The 24539-nt window shown below is 35.6% G+C and overlaps 1 protein-coding gene across 3 annotated transcripts in view; it reads left to right on the forward strand.

Annotated features, from left to right (window-relative positions):
• Positions 1-24539, forward strand: part of alpha-Cat (catenin alpha) — a 610048-nt gene that overhangs the window by 339382 nt on the left and 246127 nt on the right. For all 3 annotated transcript variants that reach the window (XM_090391790.1, XM_090391792.1, XM_090391791.1), the window contains exon 11: positions 10446-10602. In XM_090391790.1, coding sequence (XP_090247916.1) covers positions 10446-10602 — 157 coding nt within the window. The remainder of the gene's footprint in view (positions 1-10445; positions 10603-24539) is intronic.

Consider the following 24539-nt stretch of genomic DNA (forward strand, 5'->3'; position numbering starts at 1 on the left):
TTATGGCTTAAGGATCGTTATGGATGCAAGCAACTTTGTCCCCCACTTGCCCATATTGTCAGCCTATTAAATCATCTTGCAAGCTCTCTACATCACCTTGATTAACAATTATCCTACCCAACTTTGAATCATCAGCAAACAACTGAATATATCTCTCTTTAAATTATTTCCTATATCATTTATGTGCAAAATTAACAGCAGTGGTCAGCGCACAGAGCCTTGCAGTAAACCACAAGTCACCTGTCTTCTCCTGGATTCTGCTCCTTCACATATTACTTTTTAATATCTGTCCATCAGCCACCCTTTTATCCATATCACCAGTTTCATATCCATACACTTTTCTTTATTAGATGATTAAGGTGATGATCCTTCACAAAGCTGCACTATCCCTCACAGAGTATCAGATTCTTATCCACCCATTTCTGAATTCTCTTTTTGACCAACTTTTCCAGTACTTGTAATTTGCTGATTATAATTTGCTGCCACATTTACATAATCTTTTATGCAAGAAATTATTTTGCACTCCTTCCACTCTCTTGGAACTTAGCCAGAGCTGAGACTTAAATTAAAAACCTAGTCAAAGCATCTCTAGCTCCTTGCAAAATGGTTACTCAATACCTCAACAATTTCATTTACCACTGTTACCTCTCTACCACCTGCACTCATTAAAGTTATCCTTCCGTAGTTATTCTTCCTCTTTCGATATGCTTTTCTACTTTTCCTTGACTGACTCCTTAATTTTCTGAATCCACCATGGAGTTCTAATTTTTCTATCCTTGCAAATTACTTCACCACATACCTCTATGACTGAATCAATCAAAGTTTCCTTTAGGGTTTGTCACTGAATCTTCAAGGTTTGGTTCTTGGTTTCAAACTCTTTCAGTTTTTCTTGAATAATGTTTGTGTATTTGAGTTTACAGTTCACATCTGATAGCTGTTCAACTTTCATCATCATCATTATCATCATCAAATTCCTGCCATGTACCCTTGGGGGGGGGGTTACAGGATATGATAGTACTACATGAAAAATTTACATCATTACTAACTTCCTATCTACAATTTTCCTCCAAATCAGTCTGTTACTTATTTCTATCGTTTACTCATTTACCTTAGATGAACTTAGTACTTTAAAACACAAAGTATTCCATTTACTCACTGCTCTGTGAACAAAAAATCTAGCTCTTACCCTATCTTAACTGCAAGCAAACTTAACTTCCATGAATGCCTCTGTGTTCTCTCTCTACCTTCCATATAACGAAAAATTTCATCAATCAATATCTTATAGCATCCATTCAGAAGTTTATAGACCTCTATCATATCACCCCTCTTTCTCCTATTTACTAGGGACTATAGTCCACATGCTCTGTCTGTCCTTATAATCTATATTCCATAGTTCCAATATAATCTGTTACACTTCTTTGTGCCCTTTCCACAGACTCTTTATCCCCTTGTAACCCAGAAAACCAAATCTGTGCATAGCAGTCCAGGTGTGATCTTACATAGCTTTGCAAACAGGCAAAATGACTTCCTTATCCTTGCATATCAAGGTTTGTTTCAATAGTGCAATGATTCTCTGAGTTATATTTGCAGTTTTTGCTATGTGACCTCATCATCATCAAATTCTTGTCATGTACCCTCAAGGGGTATACAGGATATGATAGTACTACATGAAAAATTTACATCATTATTAACTTCCTATCTACAATTTTACTCCAAATCAGTCTGTTACTTGTCAAGACTCCAACATTATTAGATCTTATATTTCTATCATCTAAGGTACTTTTTACCATATCAATCCACCTATATCTTGGTCTTCCTCTGGGTCGTTTTCCTGCCAACCTGGCAGAGAACACTTGTTTTGCTAATCTTTCCTCGCCCATTCTGTTTAAGTGACCATTCCACCTGAGATTAGCTCTGCTAACGCATTCCTGGATGCTGACAATGTCAAGTTCTTTTCTAATATCCTCGTTTTTAATGATATTGCCATTGATGCCATCTGTTCACCCTTCTAATCTTTCTCAGGAATGTCATATCTGCGGTCTCTAGTTTTTGGTGAAGTATTTTACTCCTGACCCAGCTTTCAGATCCATAAGTTAAAACTGGTTTGAATACTGTCTTGTATACAGCTAATTTAGTGTTCCGACTAATTTCTCTCTTATTCCATATGAATTTCTTCAATTAACTTCCTACCATACCAGTTTTGTTGATTCTGTTGTCTATTTCCATGTTTAATTTACCATCTTCACTAAAAATCGTGCCTTAAGTAGCTGAAATGTTTTACTTGTTTCACAGGTTCTCCATTCACAACACACACAGTTGACAATTTCAATGCTTCTGCCTATTTTCATTATCTTTGTCTTTTTATTGCTGACCTTCATATCATATCTATTACAACAGTTATTCAATTTAGTCGGGGAATCTTGCAGACTTGTAGCAGATTTATTTAGAAGTATAACATCGTCCACATAAAGCAAAGAGCTGACATTAACATTTCCAGTTTTGGTATCAGGTTTAATACCACTTTCCTTCATAATGTGATCCATATAGATAATGAATAACAGAGGGGATAGTGTGCATCTTTGTCTCACACATGATTTAACATTAAACCATCTTCCTGTACTTCCTTCAATTCTAACTGCTGACTTACAACCCAAATAAAGACTAAGTATTGCCTGATATAATGCCCCATTGACACCATATAATTGTAGCATTTTGAATAGCTTCTCTCTTGGATCCTTGTCATATGCCATTTCCAGATCGGCAAAACTTAAATACAGATCTTTGTTATATTCCCATGATTTCTCAACTATTTGTTGTAAAGTGAAGATCTGATCCTGACAGCATCTATTTGCCCTGAATCCAGCTTTTTCTTCACCAAGCTTTTCTTCCACAATTCTTCTCAACCGTTTCTCAAGTATACTTGCATAAATCTTACCAGGAACACCCAGTAGGGAAATACTTCTGTAATTCTCGCATTCAGTTTTATTTCCCTTTTTATATATGGGTACTATGAGAGCTCTAGTCCAATCATCGGGAATTCGTCCCTCTGTCCAGGCCTTCTGATGTATGCAGTGCAGCCACTGCAAGACTTTTATACCACCATACTTCAGCATTTCTGGTCGAATATCATCTACGCCTGCTGCCTTTCCACATTTCAAGCCTTTGATGGCTTTTTCTATTTCAAGTATGGATATGTATACCTCACTGCATGCCTGGTCAGTGTTTTTTTACCACTGTGATATCATCACTGCTTGTTTCATTTAGCAATTTTTCGAAGTAATTACTCCATACTTCAAGGATATCTTTTTCTCCCGTTTTCATGTCACCTTTATCATCACTAACTCCTTTTACAGCAATCTTTCTTCCATTTCTAAGCTTCTTCAACAACCTCCAGAATATTTTGCCACCTTCTTAATATTAATTTTCTGTGTTCTTGCCAAAGTCCTCCCATGATTTTTATTTAGCTTTCTTACATTTGTCTCTGTTTCTCTAAGAGCATAAGCTCACTTATTTGCCAGGAACTTTTGATATGCTGTCTTCTTTTCCTTCATTGCCTCTTTAACTTCCTGTGTCCACCATGGAGTTCTGATTTTTCTATCCTTGTAGACAACCTCACCACGTGCCTCTCTGGCTGAATTAATCGAGGTTTTCTTCAAGGCTTGCCACTGAATCTCCAAGGTTTGGTTCCTGTTCTCAAACTTTCATTTTTACTTCAATAATCTTTGTGTATTTTAGTCTACAGTTCGCATCTGAGAGCTGCTCAACTTTCATTCGCTTTAAAACTTTCTTACATGTTATTCTTTTCAATATGAAATTCAATTTTATCCTGCTCAAGACTAAATAGTGATCACTTCCAGTTTCAAATCTTGTGTACACTCTGGTGTCCTGCACCAGGGGGAAAACATCACTGTCAACAATAACATAGTCAATGAGACTTTTCTTATTCCTTGCCTCTTCTCTCCATGTGAATTTGTGCACATTTTTATGTGTTGGAACATGGTGTTAGTAATAACCAGTCCATGTCCTGAGCAGAAATCTAACAGATATTTGCATTATTATTAGCTTTGCTCTTTTCTCCAAATTTTCCCAAAATATTTTTTTGTATGTCTGACAGTCATTTCCTGCTCTGCTATTTAGATCCCCAATAAGGACCAACTTTTCCTTTTTCATTGTGTCAGTTGCTTTCTCTCAACCCTCCAAAAATTCCTCCACCTTCTACCTTAGTAGAACATTCTGTAGGACCATAGGCACAAATAAGTCTCATTGTCCAGTTCCCCATTCTTATATTTGCCCACATCACTCTACTTGAGACTGCCTGCCATTCAAGAAGATTTGCCTCGTATTTTGTGTTGAATACTATGGCTATCCCTTCTTTACCTTGATTGTCATTTCCTGAATATAACATTTTGTATTTATTGGTCAGAAAGATCTCACCAGTTTTTGTCTTTTTTTTTGTTTCAGTCACACCTATTATGTTGATCTGGTACTTATCTAATTCCTCAGCTAGCTCCATTTCTTTGCCATTCAGGCTTTTTATGTTGATAGTACCGATCTTTAACTCTGGTGATGTTGAGTTGTAGTGTGTTTTCAGATTTGTTTCAGTAGCTGATTTTTCGCTGTTTGCCCTGGTTCCCTGGCGAAAACAACAGGGGACCTTGTTTAATTAGGCAGCACTCCAGCCTGCATGAAATTTTTGTCATGTTGTATCATCATTTTGTATTTTGGTTTCAACTTTCATTCATTTTAAAAATTTTTACTCACTCTTAAATTGTACACGAAGTACAACTTTTTCCTGCTTAACACTAAATAGTGATCACTTCCTATTTCAAAATCTCTGTATGTTTTCTGTCCTGAATCAGTGGTAAAACATCACTGTCGACCACAGCATGGTCAGTGAGACTTTTCATATTCCTTGCATCGTCTCTCCATGTGAATTGGGACACATTTTTATATTGTGTTGTTAGTAATAACTAGTCCATGTTCTGAGCAGAAATCTAGCAAGTACTACTTACCATGATTATTAGCTTTGCTCTTTTTTTTTCAAATTTTCCCAACACACTTTTATGTCTTGTAATCATTTCCTACTTTGTTGTTTAGATCTTCAACAAGGACCAACTTTTCCTTTTTTGTTATGTCAGCTCAACTGCCTTGAAATGCTCTGAAAAATTGCTTTCTTCTGCTTTATTAGAAACCTTCTGTGGGACCATGAGCACTAATAAGTCTCATTGTCCAATTCCCCATTTTGATATTAGCCCACATCACTCTATTTGGTATAGCTTGCCATTGAAAAAGATTATCCTCATATTTATTGTTAAATATTATAGCTAAAACTTCTTTTCCTAATTGTTATTCCCTGAAAATAACATCTTGTATTTGTTACTCTGAAAGATTTTGTCTGTTTTTGACTTATTTGTTTTGGTAACACTTATTATATCGACCTGGTACTTATTCAATTTTTCTGCTGGTTCCATTGATGGTGCCATTCTTGATCTCTGCTGATGTTGAGTTTGGATTGGGGTTTGTTCCAGTACTTTTTGACTTTTCGCTGTTTGCCCTGCTTCACTGATGGGGGACCCTGTTTAACTGGGTGATGCCCCAGCCAGCAGGAAATTCCATCATGCCAATAAAAATACAATTTATTCAGTGCCAGCTCATCTTCATTTGTTCAGTATACAGGTAGATATCCAACAGGGTGCATGACAAGAGGGTGAGAAATGGATATCAGGTCAGAAGCCCTGGTTGATTCTCTGCATTCCTCCAAAAGGCCATGTGGAGATCTCCTCCCAGTTAACCAGCCTTAAGCACTCCTTATACATGTTTTACTTACATCTAAGTAACTCAGTGTATCTAATACACTTACAAAACAAATAAATATAATAAATTATCTCAGTATTATTAGCAAAAATTTGAAAAAATACTCTTTCCACACCATCAAGAATTGATGATGCTCCACCAAATATCCTTGTATCTGAACTCTAACGTTCACACAATACTCTTTACTCTTTCATTGACATGCACCACACAAAGTCTGGTGGCATATTCAACTCATTCACTACTCTCCAAACAAAAAATGTAGTCCTCGCATTCTTGCAAACTATATATTTGCTCAGTTTCTAGGAATTCTCCCCCCCCCACCTATTTCCCCCCACTACTATGTATGGAAAAATTTCCTCAATATAAGTACTATGAAAACTTTACATAATTTGTATATCTCTATCATATCACTCCCTTTTTCTACCCATTAACCACTTTCTGTAACCCAAAAATCTTAAACTTATCCTCATAAAGAGCATTCCATAGTCCTGCCTCCATCTTGATGACATGTCTCTGGATCCTCTTCCTCATCCTCAGGAAACCCAGGTGATCTGATCTGTCCATAATAGTTCAGATATGGCATTATCAGGGCTTTATAAAGAATTATAATAACCTCTTTATATCTGTTTGTCAAGGTCTTCAGTAACCAGGTAATCCTATGAACTGTTTTAGTCACCTGTGCAATGTGATTTCTGAACTTCCACTGCCTATCCACCAAACACTCTTCCCTGGCTCTCAATTTCCTGAAGTATAATTCCACATGCATAGTACAGAGCCTATTAATCTTTTCACTCCAGAATGTACAACCTTACTGTTGGTCACATTAACCTGCTAGCCATTCTGTTTACCTATACTGCCAATCTATTTAAATCATCCCATAAGATTTCAACATTGTCTTTATTGGCTGTTACTTTTCTCAGTTTTGCATCATCGGCAAACAACTAAATATTTCTTCTCAGATAATTTTCTGTATCATTAATGTATGAATTACATAGCAGTGACCCAGGTACACATGCCTGCTAGACTCTACTCCTGAATAAACTACTGTCTAATATCTCTCCATCAGTCCTCTTATTTATTTATTTAGTTACGCATATGGCTTTGTGAAACTGACAAGTGAAATGTACAATCACAATCTCCAGAAACAAATGATGAAAATCTTAACATGTAAAAGTTCATTACACAGAAGGCATAAACTGCATTCCAAGTCTTCCTTTTTTAAAAAAAGCAAAAGTAATGTGTTATAATCAAGTCAGGGAAAATTATCATCTTACCGCACCAAATATGACAAGACTACATGTTCTCTCAACGCATCACAACACAAATGTAGCTGTATCCAAGGTTTTATTAGAGAGCAGTTGTGACTTTTGTTAAATCTTGATCCATTAGAGAAATGGATTGTATATCCTTGCAGAGTGATCACGTAGTAATTCAACCATTTCTTTGCTTCAGTTATGTCTCTACCATCAGCATTTTTCAAAATTATTCTATCGTAATCATTCCTTCTTTTACTTTCCACATACCAAAAGAACTTTTTCAGATGACACTGGCTTGCATACAATAATTTTTTCTCGTATTCTGATTTTGACTTTTTTACCATATTGGTAACCTTCTATCCTGTGCTTTGTACTGCTTGTATACTTACTGATCACCTTCTCTTTAAATTCTCTCTACAAACTTTTTTTCCCCTTTTTTGCAGCTCCTGCTTAATGCCGCTATTCGTTCAATTCCCATTTGATTGATCCTCTATACTTTAAGTATTGCAGTCTTAATGTACTGTCGATGTCCAATCTTTGCATTTTCTCATATGGCATTCTTCTAAGCAGTCTTCTGAGGTTGTCATAATTAAGAGCTTTCTAATTCTACATATACTGCTTTTTTTATTTGTTTTTTTATTTTATTTTATTTTATTTACTTACACTTGGATAAAGGATTAAACCAAGGATATAATTTCTTAGCATCTCTAATTTATAGCATATATACTCCTTAACTAAAGATCCCACACATTTAGTCATCTCCTAGATGTAATATTACCACATGATCATTCTCACCAGTTAGTGGCAATTCATTGTTGTTACATATAACTCCTCTGATGGAATTACTAGATCTAGCATTTCCCAACTCTTGGCACCTTCCATCACATGCTGCCTATGGTAATTATTCCTTAATAACTACATAAATTCCATTTCTTTCTATCATGGGCTGTTTCATCCTTCCAATTTGTGTTTCCATGATTGAAGTCCCACCCATGATAATAATTACTTGCAATACAATCATTAATCTTATTTGTCAGTGCATACCATCCACATCATCTTTTGCATTCTCTAGTCTGTAGCAGCAACCAACTGTATATTTTGTTGTGTTGGTCTCTAATGCACTTGTTTCACTCCATCATTTGTTATCAATAATATCGCTGTCTCTCTCTCTCTATCTCTCACATTCTATTCCACTAGCTACATCAACTTCTGTTAGCCATGTCTTACTGACGCGAATAATCTCTGTCCAAGAATTAACAAGTGTCAAAAATTCTTTCCTTTTGTTCTGAATGCGTATAGCATCATTGCATGGAAAGTTCAGTAGTAGCCCCCCCCCCCCCAAGTCCCTACAATCTGTATGCTTTATATTAACTATCTCATTCTGATTAATTACCAGTGATATTGTATTTGGCATTTTTTTTATTCTTCTCACACTCATTGTTTTGTATCTAAATGTTTACTGAACTGTTTCTCTCCCAGTAGGTCTAGTTTCCATAAGTTTTCACCTCCACTCTCATTCAGCAGGTTTCCAGTCTACGAACATCAGATTCATTCAAATGCAAATGACCTGCCTTATATTAAGTCCTTTCATCCAATGAGTCTCCTCCAGACATCCACAAACTCCATATCATTTCTCTTGCATAACTACACTCTGATTTATTTACAATCATGGGCCTCTTCTTGGCTCTCCTCTATCATATTGTGGCACTAAACTCGCCATCTTTACTCACCAGTTGGTGGCATTTCATCATTGTTACATATAATTCCTCTGATGGAATTATTAGATCTAGCATTCCCAACTCTTGGCACCTTCTATCACATGCTGCCTATGGTAATTATTCCTTAATAATTCACAATCATAATCTCATTCTTCTCTTTTGCTACTTTCAATAACTCTTTCATATCCTCTTTTACACTATACTTGTCTGTTTTCAAATCATGCATTCCTGCCAAGACACTCTTTCACTTTGCGCTTCTGCATCCTAATAGCCTCAATGACATCATTGATCTTCACACCCAGTAAGCATGATTTTTCATGTGCTTGTCACGGAATCACCACACAAAACTCTCTTCTTACTTTTCCTTTCTTACTTAACCAAGTTCCTATTTTCTTTTTATTCTCAGCTGTTTCTGCTTTCACTCAAATCTATACTTCTTACTGTGAGGGACTTCACATAAGCACACTATCTTTTTCTCTCTCGCATTATGGCCGACTCTTTACTGTTCATATCATCCATGCTTATAATTATCACTTTTTCTCTAAATCCTATCCTTTGTCTCTCCATTGCACACATTTTCACACCTATTTCCCTTTTGTCTCACTAACACTATTGACTTGAGTCACAATTCTAGCACTTGCTTTCAAAACACTTGCATACTTTTTTTTTTTTTTATCACTCTCACTTTCAAACCAAGACCCACTCACTTTTGGTAAGGAATACATTTTACAGATACTGCATCATATGAAGGCTCTTACTTCACGTTGGTGCCATCATCACTTATATTGCATGCTGGAAAAAACAAAGGACTTTACTGTCTGGAATCCAAACATGGATTTTTGGCTGCTCTAGGTTTTCATAAGGCAAAGTGGTAATAAAAACCCATCGACCACCTAGAGGGTTTGTCACACTTCAACCTTGCCTATGATAGTTCTGTCATAGATAGTTTCCTCTGTCTGGTCTGTTGCTTCTTAGATGAGAATATATCCAGAAATAATAATGGGTCCACCAGTGTGAAAGTGTAGGCACAGGATTTGGTGATTGTAGACTAACCAGACCTCATCAGAGTTCAGTGTATTCCACATTGTGATGGTCAGAGCATTCAGCTCTATTTGGGGCTTATGAGGTTTAGCCCTAGACACTGCAATCATGCAATCTGTTTGACAACCTGAGAAGAATGCCTTCAATTCCCTTTTATGCTCAGCCACATAGTCACTAAAGAATTTACCGTCTAAGTACATTCTCAAAACATCCATGCCCCCGGTAGCATTCAGACTTCCAGCTGATAGAGTTTATGTGCTTACCACTTGGCCAAGAAGAGCAGTATAATTGAATGATTCTGTTGAAGGATTATTGTCTTATCATCTTCAGTATTATTGTTTGCTGTTTCTTCTTCTTAGATCATCTATAAAACTGAGAATTCAGCAAAAATTCCATACTTTTCTGTTTTCAAGCATTTCAGTATCTAAGCAGCAGCTGTAAAGAATGAATGATGATTAGTATATTTAAGTAATGATTCAGAGCCATTCATGCTCCAAGCTTTTCTATTTCTTCTTTAGTGAGATGAAAAAACAGAAATAATTTCATGTTTTCTTTAGGCAACTGTATCAGCAACAGCAAGGCAATATAAAACAATTATTTTTCATTATCATTATAGGTAATCAATGCTGCACGTATACTTGCTGCCCGTCCTCGTTCAAAAGTAGCTCAAGAAAATATGGATGCCTTTAAAGAAGCTTGGGAAAATCAAGTTCGAATTTTGACTGAAGCTGTAGATGATATTACAACAATTGATGACTTCTTAGCAGTTTCTGGTAAAGTGCATAAATTTAATATTGGTGAATTTAATTAAAATACCATGTCAGTGATATTAGCCGCTTTACATCCTTATATATTAATATATTTCCCTCCCCTCCTCCTTTAACCAACCATTATTATTATTATTATTATTATTATTATTATTACCAAGGGCTACTCCAGGAGTCCTTAGACTCATCGAGGGAGGCCCTAAACATCATGTTCACACAGCTGTTCAACATTCTCACAGTATCTATCATACCTTGCCTTGAACTCGCTCACTGTCATAGCAACCACAACAGACTCTGGCAGCTTATTCCACTCATTTACCACTCTAAAAGTAAAGAACCCAGCTCTAACACCCCTGCTAACCACGCTCTTGCCCAGCTTCCATGGGTGTCCCCTAGTTCTCCCACCACCAGTCCTGATCTCAAAGATATCATTGGAATTAATCCTATAGAATCCTTTTAGCAATTTGAATGTCTCAATCATATCTCCCCTTTTTCGCCTATCAACTAGTTTCTGCAACCCACAAATCTTCAACCTGTTCTCATATGGTTCATTCCATAGACCTGCTATCATCTTAGTCAGTCACCTCTGGATCCTCTCAACCTCCTCCCCATCAAGAAGGAACCGAGGTGACCAAATCTGGGCACAGTAGTCGAGATGAGGTCTTATCAGGGCTCAGTACAGAGGTACAATAACTTGTTTTTCTCTTCTCGTCAAGGTATTTTTCAACAACCAAGTGAGTTGATGAGCTGATTTAGCTACTTTCGCAATGTGCCCCCTAAACTTCATCTCCCTATCCACCAACACTCCCAAGTCCCTGGCCTCATCAATCTCTTGGAGTACAGTTCCACCAATGTGGTATACTGCTGCTAATCTTTTCACTCTGAAATGCATAACCTTACATTTTGTCACATTAAATTGACATCCATTCTCCTTAGTCCAGAACTCCAATCTATCTAAGTCATCTTGCAAGACTTTGACATCTTCTGCATTCACTATCGCACTACCCAACTTTGCATCATCAGCGAACAAATGAACTGTCCCACTTAGACCATTCCCTATATCGTTAATGAACAGATTAAACAGCAGTGGTCCAAGAACAGAACCCTGTGGCACACCACTAGTCACAGGCCGTTTTTTGGACTCTACTCCTGGATAAACTACTCTTTGATATCTCTCCATCAACCACCCAGCTATCCATCTCGCCAACCCTATATCCATTCCCATATGGTGTAGTTTACGGATTAGAATTCCATGTGGTATCCTGTCAGACGCCTTTGCCAGGTCCAGCAGTATCACTGTAAACCCATTTCCCTTATCCAGTTCAGCCGTCACCTTGTTATAAAACTTGAGCAAGTTACTGAGGCATGATCTACCCTTCACAAAGCCATGCTGTCCTCTGTACAGTATCTCATTTTCATCAATCCATTCCTGTATTTTTCCCTTGACTACTTTCTCCAAGACCTTGACAACGACTCCTGATGTGCTGATCGGTCGGTAATTTGCAACCATAGTCTTGGATCCTCCTTTATGCAGTGGAACTATTTTCCCCTCTTTCCATGCCTTCGGGACTAAGCCAGACCTGAGACTCAGATTAAACAACATGGTCTAGGGCACTGATAATTCATTAGCCACTTCATGCAAGACCCGTGCCGGTATACCATCCAATCCCACAGATGTATTCACATTAAGGTTCTGTAATAGACTACTCACCTCCACTTCATTCATCACACTTCCCATATAAACTAATGGTTCCTTCATTTTTTCAACGTCACCACCTGGATGATATACTTTTGCAAAGTGCGCGCCACTTTGCAAAAGTGGCGCGCACTTGGAAAACCATGGAAAATATATGTGATGTGCTCATAATGATGTATGAAGTATTCCAAGAAAATTGAAGTGGTGCTAATAGGAAACCAGTTACATTTATTAAACTACATATCTTTTAACATAATGTAAAATGAGTGATTATAATTATGATAAACTAAGAAGGCAATTGATGTTGATGCTTCAATACAAGAAACTGTAGGATAAAGATGCCATTTTGATATTTTTTGTGGCAGGAAAGAGGGGGGGGGGGGATTTAATATACAACACTACCTATGGGAGCCAATAGCTGTATTTAGAGTTTCTTTAGGTGAAAATAGTATTATTCTCTGGAACTACAAAAATGAATACTTAAATATAAAGAGCCAATAGGCTTCATTTTGGCGATATAAACATTATTTAAATTAAGGGGATATTAAATCCCACATTGTTTTAAAACCGAATAAGAAACTCAAAGATTGGAATTGGAGAGTTTCATGCCGAATATAGTATAATAAACTATAAATGTATCGGTGATTACTAGCATGAGCTAATGCAAGTAGTCCTAGTACGTAGTACAAACTCGGGCAACTCGCAGCAAAGGTGCTTCGAGTTGCCCTTTGTATTTAAATAATACAAAAATGAATGATTATAATTATTATTATTAGACACCTCCAGGGAGTCCAAGGACTCATCGAGGGAGGGCACCTGCTCTACAACTCTGTCTCCACCACTCATTCCACCAACTGACTGCAGCTACACCAACGCCATCTACCACTGACCACCATCACTAGTTTTTCCACAGACAATCACAAACATCCATGCCCACTGCGGGATTCAAACCCACAGTTGTTAGTGTATCTGCTGGAGAGCAGATACACTAACAACTCAGCCAGCCAAGCTGACAATAATTATGATAAACTAAGACGGCAATTGATGTTGATGCTTCTATACAAGAAACTGTAGGATAAAAATGTCAGCAGTGCATTGGAAGTGGCCACAACCATGGCTATTTCCCATGTGCTGGAAGGATATCTGAAGGTAAAATTCAGATATTCCATAAGTTGAAAATATAAAAATTAATTAATTTAAGGTTAAGTTAGTAATTAGGCATTTTATAAAAGTAGTTATTTAAACATGTTTACTTTTGGATGTCACAGACAAGACATTTTAATTATAATTATTACAAAATAATCATAGCTTGTATGAGACATAACGTATGAGATGTCAAAAGTGTTGTAATGTGTATATAGACATAATCTTGTTTATGAAAAATGTTATCATTGATGATAGAAGCAAAAGTTACTGCTGTATTCATGTTGTGAAAGTGATGAAATGAATTTATCTCAGTGTGAGAGGATTGTGAAATGAAGAACTGTTATAATTTTTGGCTGTTTCATTATGAAATTATAATTAAATAAACTTTCCTACACTATAAAAATAACTTTTATCATGATGCAATCAGCAGAATGCAATATACTAATGATATGTTGGAAGAGATCTTGTTTCTATTATGTTACTTTTTTATACAACTATTTGGAAAATTATGTTTGATAAGTTCATTAAAAAGTTCATAAAAGCAGAAGTTTCTTAGTTGCATTTCTGAGCATGCACAGAATTAAAAAGAATGTTATCGGATGTTACTATGCATTCAGCTGTTCATGAAGTAACAAAAAGGAACACAACAGGAGAAAACTTGTGGAGTTTCTGTGTCTTCAGTATGTGAAGACTGGACCAGAAATTCGAAGAAAGCTAGAAATGGAAGACTGAAAAAGAGTTATCCTTGTATAAAAAGAAAAATGTGAAGTTTATTGTAGTTATTAATGCACATAGGATTGATTCAGTTGAAACTGAAAGAAACTTTATTGCTTGCCAATTCATATAGAAATAAGCCGAGTAAAGTTTGTTTTATTTGGGATTCTCGCTCTGATAAGTGATTTCTAATGGTGGATATGGTTTCATTTTTTTTTTTTTTTTTTTTTTTTTTTTCCTTCTTTCACGTAGAAGGCAAAGTCGTTTTGAAGTGATAAAACTGTTGTTTCAAGAAGAATTTTAAACTTTCATATAAATTTTATTTCTGGAAATTTTCCAAGTTACTCCTCTAAATGATATTGATACTTATGGCTATTTTGCCTATTTTCTTATGATGTATTACATCATTTGCTTTTTTACTCTCACGGCATGCATTCAGTGATTACATCAAATTTATGAAAGAATTATACAGAAAAAAAAAAACATCTTAAAATATATTGCCCAAAAGCTACACATCAAATTTCTTATAAATTGTCTAAATTATAAAATTATCTCAAAATTTGCAATAGTATGCAGTGATAGATCAGTTGCCGGAAATAAAAAAAAATCTGCTATCCAGAGCATTTATGAAACTGGTTTAAATGAGAGATTCCAAAAAAAAAAAAAAAAAAAAAAAACAGACATAATTATACATTTACAAATAAACTAAAAATATTAAGTCCAAATGACTGTGTGATTGAGCACAATTTTCAGAAAATATCCAATCTCAAATTAATGATTACACAAAATGAATTGAAATTCACCATACAGAAAAATGGCCTTAACAGATCCCCATAAAAAAACAAAAGTGCAGCATCCAACTCTCTTCTGATAACACTACAATGCAGTCTACATCAAATAATTCAGCTATAAATTTATCAAATTATATATATCCTGAAAATTATGGAAACAACTACCACGTTAGAGTAAAACTTTAGTTTAATATAAACCAAAATAAACACTCGATATTTCGATTTTCACATTAAGGTCATCATCTGGCGTATACACATATATATAAAGAAACAAGCTACACTAAAATCTACATGGTATGCTAAAGTTGCTGATCAACAGTTAAAACTATTAGCCTGACCTCTGGTGTGAAAAAAAAAACTTACTACATCAAAGCTAGACCTGTTATTATTATTATCATTTAGGTTACAAAATTAAATTAAGCTGGAGAGCAACATGTTCACACACACACAAAAATACGTAAACCAGTATGAATAGTGGCCAAGAAAATTAACACCCTCCAAAACAGCTATAACAATTTACTCTAATGAACAAGTCCTTAAACAAGAATTAAAAATTATTAGCAATACATTTATAAATAATGGCTATAGCAAAAATAGTATTGATAAAGTTCTTCATGAAACTTCATCAAAAAAATAATACAGATTACTCTCCAACCACAGATCTGAGACCCACATCTGGCCCAGTGCCAAGAAGTGGCAATTCACGTTGAAGGGGAGAAAGAAATAATGGATGTACGAATACATCATGCAAAAACCTATTATGAACGGAAATTTAAAGAAGCCTGTGAAATTTTGATTAACCACCCTAATCTGAACAATAATGATGGCATAAAAATCCTAAAAATTTGGATGGCACACATTCAGTCCACTTAGTTTTCCAGCAAACCCTGACTTTAGGACTCTAAGTAATTTTTCAATTTTTATTGGCTGCTATCCATACTGGTTTGCTGTAATTTATATGCATACTTATATAAGTAATTGTGTGTGTGTGAACATGTCACTCTCTAGCTTAATTTAATATTGTAACCTAATTGATAATAACAGGTCTCTAGCTTTGACTTAGTAAGATTTTTTTTTCCACCAGAGGTCAGGCCAGTAGTTTTAATGATTGATCAGTAACTTTAGCATACCATATAGATTGTAGTGCAGCTTGTTTCTTTGTATATACATGTATACTCTAGATCATGGGTCGGGAACTTTTTTGAACCAAAGAGCCATTCCACCAAGAAAAATTTTGGGAGCCGCAACTTTAATTCAATTTTTCCTGGTGATTCAAAGTTGCAGTTAGTTCAAACTTATGTAAATTTGTTTTTAATTCAGTACTTCCAAATATCAAATACCACTTTTATTATTATTATAATACAGCTATATTGCCTGCTTCAGTTTAGGAGTGCCCCTGTTTAAATGTCATTGGCTATTTACTCATGGGTTCTTAGGGCATTATGAGTGTAGATGTACTAAAAAGTATATGTAGCTTAAGGAATAGAAATTGCACATACCTTTTTCTGGGTGTTGTGGCTTTTCCTCTGTCTGCGATGTTGAGAACTGCAGTGTGTGTGTGTGGTGTGTGGGGGGGGGGGGGGGTAGGCAGTTTGGTAGAATAAGTTAGAAAAACCCGGGTTTTTTTCGTAATATATAGAAACATATACTTTTATATAGGGTGGGGAAAAAAGTGAAAGGGTTAATTTTTTAAAATAAGGAGGGGGAAGGGGAAATATTTTAAAAAATTAACCCTTTCACTTTTTTCCCCACCCTATATAAAAGTATACGTTTCTATATATTACGAAAAAAACCCGGGTTTTTCTAACTTATTCTACCAAACTGCCTACCCCCCCCCACACACACACCACACACACACTCTGCAGTTCTCGACATCGCAGACAGAGGAAAAGCCACAACACCCAGAAAAAGGTATGTGCAATTTCTATTCCTTAAGCTACATATACTTTTTAGTACATCTACACTCATAATGACCTAAGAACCCATGAGTAAATAGCCAATGACATTTAAACAGGGGCACTCCTAAACTGAAGCAGGCAATATAGCTGTATTATAATAGTTTATAATGAGGAGTAACATGGGAGTTTTCCCAGAAATAATATACACCACTTTTATATTTGCATATAAATTTTTTATATGTTTAATAAATAAAACATTAAATTTCATTAAGTTTTTCATCACAAAACATGTTTAAGTAAGTATAATATTGCAAAAAAAGTCAGAATTTGTATTGCAAAAATGATTAGTCCGAACAAAAATACAATATTATGTATTTTAATCGATATTTGATTGTTTTAATTTAAAATTCACTAATGAGACTTTTGATTTTGCATCTTCTTAGCTAATTTACTTAAATTTGGATTGTATGTCATGCACTTTAATAGTAATTCAGTCAAACTTTCATCAGTCAATTTGTTCCTGTACTTATTTTTAATGTAATTCATTGAAGAGAAAAATTGTTCACAATTGTACGTTGAACCGAAAATAGTCAAAACCCCAAAAGCAAGTCACCTGGCATTTGAATAATTATTTGGGAAAGAATTCCAAATTTAAATATAATTTCCTGTGGTGTTTCTTCCATAGTTTCCTCATTTTCTTCAATTTGTGCTACCATTTCCTGAAGTTTTTGTACCCAGATGCTGTTATTCTGAATTTCCAGAAGCTCCATTTGTAGTTCTATCTATCTATCCCAATGGCTTTAACGGACCTTTAAGGCCCACAACCTTCCAAACATGCTTGGATTTCGTAACCGAAATACGAGGATAGAATGGTCACTCCTATGCCTCAAGGTATTCTTGACTGTATCCCTGTGTGTTCAAGGGCCTGGTTTGCCTGCTCGCGGGATGAAAAACACCAGATAAACTGGCAGAAAAAACCCTACTGCCCACGCCCAAGACCGGCTAACTTGGCTATGGCTGAGGAAGATCCTTCAGCTCCTCACGTCTCCGACGGGAATCGAACCTAGGACACTCCTTCCCCAGGCATATGGTTGCGAAGCGCAAAGCCACTAGGCTAACCACGCGGACCATTTGTAGTTCTGCAATTGATATTTCAGGAAAAAGCTTCAATATCTATTAATTTTAAATTGCAGTTTAACGGATGTAATATAAATTTCATCATCTCCTGATGTTTTTTTAAAATCCTGAAATCTGCTTGTAAATGAATCTAAAATTACAGTAATCAATTCAGCGAATATTTTGCAGTCAACTTTTTCTTGATTTAAATTCAATCTATAATTTTTTAGATTTTCAAAAAATATAAACTTTTCTTCAGTAACATCTTCGAAAAACCCTCTTAGTTTCTGTTCAAAGGTAAGGACTTCCTCTGGTAATTGTAAGGCTGTGTTTCCCTTCCCTTGCAACTTCAAATTTAGCTTATTCTACCATATCAAGCAAAAAAACAAAAATTTTGTATCCATTCGGGATTACTGAGAAGTTTCACATGATTTACATTATAATTTTTAATGGTTAAGAAAACTATTACTTCTTTTAAGCACTGAAAAAAACATGTTTTAATGCTTTTCCTCTTGATAACCATCGTACAGATGTAAATGTCACTAAATCTTTATGTTGACTACCTGGTTCCTCTAAAAATGTGTCAAAAAGTCTGTGATTCAACACCTGAAATTGGATGAAATTGATCATTGGCACAACAACATCCATCACTCTTTTTAGTTGTGGTAATAATCCCAAAGAATTTGCAACTTAAGCTTCTTGATGCAAAATGCAATGAAATGAAATAACTCCATGTGGAATACGAGTGGAGAATAATTTAACGAATTCCTCATTTTTCGCAATCATAGAAGGCGCGCCATCGGTCGCAATGCATACTATATTATTAATATTTATATTTTTATTCTGTGAACTTGTTAGAAGGTTTTCTGAAATATCTTGACCTGTAGTGTGTCCTTTAAGCATTAGCAGATCAAGAAGTTCTTCTCGAATACCGAAGATGTGATATATTTAACCATCACGCATTTATTTGTCGACAGTTCAAGCAGAAGTCTCAAGTGTGTCTTACTACACAATGGGAATGTATATGGATCAATTCCTATTGGCTATTCAGTCCACTTGAAGGAAACATATGAGGACATTAAAAAGGTTCTGAAGTTATTAAAATATACAGACCATAACTGCATCATCTGTGTGGATCTTAATGGTGAACTTTTTACTTGGCTTTCAAAGAGGATATACAAAGTTTCCGTGTTTTCTATGCTTCTGGGATAGTTGAGCTAGAAACCAACACTGGAGTCAGAAACATTGGCCTCTTAGAATATCCTTAAATGTTGGAGAACAGAATGTTATAAATCAGCCTTTAATCGACAGAGAAAAAATCATTTTTCCACCTGTACACATCAAACTAGGTCTTATGAAACAGTATGTTAGAGCTTTAGATTTACAAGGTGACTGTTTCCAATACATATGTGAAAAATTTCCACGACTTAGTTATGAAAAAATTAAAGCGGTGTATTTGATGGACCACAAATTAGAACTTTAATGAGAGACCCAAATTTCATCAACTGTATGAACGAAATTGAGAAAGAGGCCTGGACTTCATTTACGATGGTTGTGAATAATTTTCTTGGAAACAAAAAAAAAGCGTGCAATTACAAAGATCTGGCGGAAACAATGCTTGAAAATTTCCAGCGCCTAGGTTGCAACATGAGCATAAAGCTTCATTTCCTATGCAGTCATCTTGATAGATTTCCCGAGAATTTAGGTGCTGTAAGCGATGAACAAGGCGAAAGATTTCATCAAGACTTAAAAACTATGGAAGATCGGTACCAAGGAAGATGGGATTCTCACATGATGGCCAACTACTGTTGGAGTATTCAAAGGGATTGCCAAAACAGAACACACAGCAGAAATTGCTACAAACAAAAATTTATTCCCTGAAACTCGTGTAAGTAAAATTGTTATTTTTTTATAAATATTCTTGTAATTTTTAATGAATATTGTTAAGTAGTTATGTATCTCTAATTATCGGCCTCTCTCTCATTCAAAGCGCCAGTACGTGCCCTTGCAGGTTCTTACGCATTTATTCGTTTACTAACAAGCGAGAGCGGTGAGCACTCCGATTCTGATCTGCGCACCGCTTTGAATAATAGGCTATATCGGGAATTTTTCAAATTTCTTGATAAAAAGTTAGGAACAGATTTTTAAAAGTACATACTTTCAGAAAATAATATTAAAAAATCGATTTTTTTGATCCTCTAAATAGTACTGCCTCCTTAAAACTATCAAAAACTTACAAATTAGCAAAAAGAAAATGCCATAGAGGAAAAACCTGACTTGATAGAGAAAAATGGGTTTGATATTTGAAATCAGTGCACCCAAATTAGTAAAAAACAAGTCTCATATAAAAGTCAGTAAAAATTGTGTTGGACTGTGTTATCTCTTAGTATATGTGTTATCCTGTTTGCTATGTTTATAGAATGTTGATAAAGGTTTATTGGATGGTAATTTTTTATTTCTTCCTTGTCTCCTTTTTATTTGCAGTAACACTAGGTTGGTGTTGTTCCATTCTTGTTGGATTTTTTCTTCTTCTAGACACAGATTGAGAATATTCAGGATGTAAGGGTATATTATCTCGCCTCCGTATTTTATTAATTCAGTGGTGATGCCATCATTGCCTGGTGCTTTGTTGTTTTTCATTTGTTTCAGTGTTTCCTTTAGTTGCTTAATTGTTATAATTGATTTAAGGTTGAGGGGCATCTCTGTGTCAGGAGCGTGGTATTAGTTGGTACTTTTTTGAGTCATATAATTCTCGTAAAATTCTGCCATTCTGAGTATTTGTTGTCTGTTCCTAGTGATTATGCCATTATTTTTGATACCAGTGATATGTGTTGGGGGGGGGGGTGAGATTTGAGTTTCTTTCAGGAAGTGTAGGTGAGGTTTGACAGAGTGGAGATGGTAGTGGACATATTAAGGTTGGTACTAAGCTGTGGATGTTGGTGAAATGAATATAGAAGACTCTATGGGATATATATTTGATTGCAAGACCATGCACATTTCTCCTACAGTGCCTGTATACTGGTGTCAGCAGTGGCATATAGTGTCACTTTCTGCACCAACTTCTTTTGATTGTAGTTAATGATCCAGCTGTCATCTCCATTTTGGTGTTTTTTCTTCAAGTTATTTATATAGTTGACGTCCTTGTTCTCGCTGACCAAAAGTTAGATTAGGCCAAGCTCATATGTGAGATTGGGAGAAAGTGCCTTTAAACATGTGATTAATCGCTGGCATTCATTTTCGTGTGCTTGTTATTGTCTTGCAAGTCACTTTCATGAGGTGTGAGAAGTTCATTCTATCCTCCTTTTATTTGTGGATCCATAATGATGGCACCTGGTGAAACTTTTGGGAATCAAAGTTGCATTCACCCATTAACTTCTTGATGTAATTTTTTAATGAACTGCCAGTTTCCCTTGGAAAGTTCAGAATGATTGTGTTGAATTTCTTGTTTTCAGCTTTGATCAAGTGTGTACTGTTGATACAAGATCATGGAACTGGTAGTTGTTGTTGTTGGTGGAGGGGTACATTGGCATTGCTGAACTGATCAAGTAGTTTGACTTCCACCGTTTGGATTTTGGAGGAGAAAGTTTTGTCCATAGTGATAAGGCACTGTTCGAGAGTTTTGATGCTTTTCTCAAGTTCAGTAGCTGTTTTACAGAAGGGAAGCACAGCAAACAAAAGAATGGCTTGTTGAGGTCAGTGAGTAGTTTGTGTCAATTCTTCTATTTTTGCACAGGAAGCATGCAGCCAGTGCAAAAGAAATCACACATTAGACTTTTTCTTGTCGTTTGCAACTGCAGCACTTTGTGTTATTGGTGTTCAACAGCGAGTGCTTGCATATGGCAGATATTTAATTGAACAAATAAACTGACTTGATGCACTCTAAGTACATATGAGTTGTATAGAAGTATTTGGCTCTTTACTTCCTGCCATTGTGATTTCTGTTTATTGGATATTTTGTGGGGGAAAACTTCTAATAACAATAAAATATTAGAGCACAGGCTTAGAGTAACTTATTCCCATGTGCCACCTAGTTGTGTAATTGATTAGATGTTTTTCAGTTTTAGTTTGAGATCCTGAGGATTTTTGCAGATGATGCCTAAAACTTTTTTTAACAGATGATGCACCAAATCTTACTGTATGTAGTTGCCAGTGAAGATTGGTTTGCAATAACAAAGGTGGTAGTGGTAAGTGCACTTGAAGGAGAGCAGAAAAAGGCTAATTTTCTGTCTTTCTCTTTTTCCATGGTGAAGTTATTGATTTTATTCAAAACAAGGGTAGAGTATCTTCAAGGTGGGATCAGATGGGTAAAACATCATCCACATAGCATACCTGATGGTTGTATTGAAAAGAATATGATGTCTCTAAAGGATCAAGGTAGAAAATGGCCAACACATTGAAAACGTGATTCTTGTATTCGACTGCCTTCAATTTGTTTGTAAACTTTTTGACAAAGTAGCCAGAGTGGATGCAGTAAAATAATTTCACTGTGTTAAGAAGGAAGACTTGTGATAAAAACTGAAGAGTTTCATCAGGAACATTTATGTAAAACCTGGTGATTTTTTGAAACAAATGAGAATTGCCAGTTTGAGACCTTAAACATCATGATAAGAATTTAGTTATATGGTACACAAGGAGAATCAGTACAATCAACAGTGGATCAAAGGGAATCTTTTATGGATTTTTGGCAGACCATTAAAAACTGGGAATTCTAGCAAAATTAGTCTTCAGTTTTTCATAAGCCTTCCTTCCTGTCACATTCATATTGGTTGTCTTTGTCATCCCCCTCTGGCTATTTTGTCTGCTGTGAACTTTACAAACAAATCAGATTTACTTCAATGGTACCTCTATTGCCTGCTTTAGCTAATTTTTATCTTTAAGTATTTGGAAGACACCCTATATTCTTCCTTGCAGTCATAATTTTGGGTATGTTATATGAACGATGTTTTGGCCATCTGGCTCTGCTTTGAAGATACTCTTCTTTTTGACTAAAATCAACAACTTACACCCTCCTTCCATATCATCTTCACCATGGAAGTAAAAAGGAATGAAAATTTACCCCTCTTAGACATTTTGCTCTACCATTCTCCTTAAGGTGTGTGTTGACCATCTCTGTTTACTGCAAACCGACCTTCACCTTATGCCACATACAATATTTGATATCGTACTCCCAGCTCAGAATACTTCCATCTCAAAGGTGGCACATGTATATATGTTTGCTCTGATCTACCATGGTAGAGAATATCCAACATAGAATCTCCTTATTTTGAGCTCCTTGGCTGAAAATCTCTCTGGTTCATTCTGTCAACTTCCTTTGCTATTTCTCATTCTCCCAATGCAACCAGCTGTACAGAACTTTTCAAATTCCTTTCCTTAAATGCTGATTTTCCGCCGTCCAACTATTCTAACAGTGATTTCTTCCTATGAGATTTTCACATTCCCAACACCAGCTGGCTTTCCTTCATCCCCATAGAACTGCACAGATCAAGAAGTTAGAGATGCCGAAACATTTGCTTTCACCAACAGTCTTACACAAATTATTCAATCGCCTACTAGAATACCAATAACCCCACCCTAAATCTCTTCCTTCTAGGGACCTTTCTAAGTTACAAATGTTTTGTCATTCTAGGTAATGAAAATCACAATTTAGTACCAATGTATTCACTCATGGAAAACACTCACACAGCCACCCTCATCCACGTGCTGTCTGTCATTGCATCTCTGAATGAAAAAATTAGAATAATCAAAGAAAATGTGTTGAATGATTTGCAATTCTAATTTATTGCATAGAAAATAATTATCAAATATGAATTAGCATTATCTAAATCTATGTACTTCGTAGATTATATAACCATGTAAACACATATAAATGTAATATAAATTATAAGAAAACTGTTATTTGAAAACATTCACACAGAATTATTTTCAACATGGTTTGAAATATTAAAATCCAAAGTTTTTCATTTTATTTTGAGGAGAGCATTAAAATGGCATATATATTTCAGTAGCTATGGGACGGGGACTTGTCTGAGGAATCGTTTGCATATGGATTTCAGTTAATCATTTGCTAATCATAGGTCAAACGAATGACATTGGAATCTAAGAAGTTTTGTATGGTGTCTCTACACAAAGAAAGCCAAACTCTACAGTTTATAGCTAAGGAATTCAGATGTTATCAAGCAAGCATGAGTAGAGTATTGAGACAGTATTCTAATAACCAGGGTTTTCAAAATAATGCTGCAATAGTGGTCGAAAGGTAATAATTATATCAAGAGATGAGAGGAGACTGAACAATATTGTGAAGAAAAACCACTTCCAAAGTATAAGATATTTTTGCAAGAGATGGAAAGAACTAGGTGTGAATGTGCCTAAATCTGCAATGTTTAGATAACTTCACAAATTGGGTTTTAAATCACATATGTCTAAGATGAAGTCACTTATGATTTCCAAGCAAAGGGCAGCTAGAGTTCCAGTCCTATTGCTCCCATAGCAGACTGTTGTGAGAGCAATAGGACTGGAAAAAAGTACTTTTTAGCAATGAAAGTATGTTTTGTGTGTCCCATGGTCATCAAGAGATATGTGTTT

This window comes from Typopeltis vanoorti, chromosome 4 (genome assembly GCF_054136105.1).
Source record: "Typopeltis vanoorti isolate ZY-2024b chromosome 4, IOZ_Tvanoo_1.0, whole genome shotgun sequence".
Lineage (NCBI taxonomy): Eukaryota > Metazoa > Arthropoda > Arachnida > Uropygi > Thelyphonidae > Typopeltis > Typopeltis vanoorti.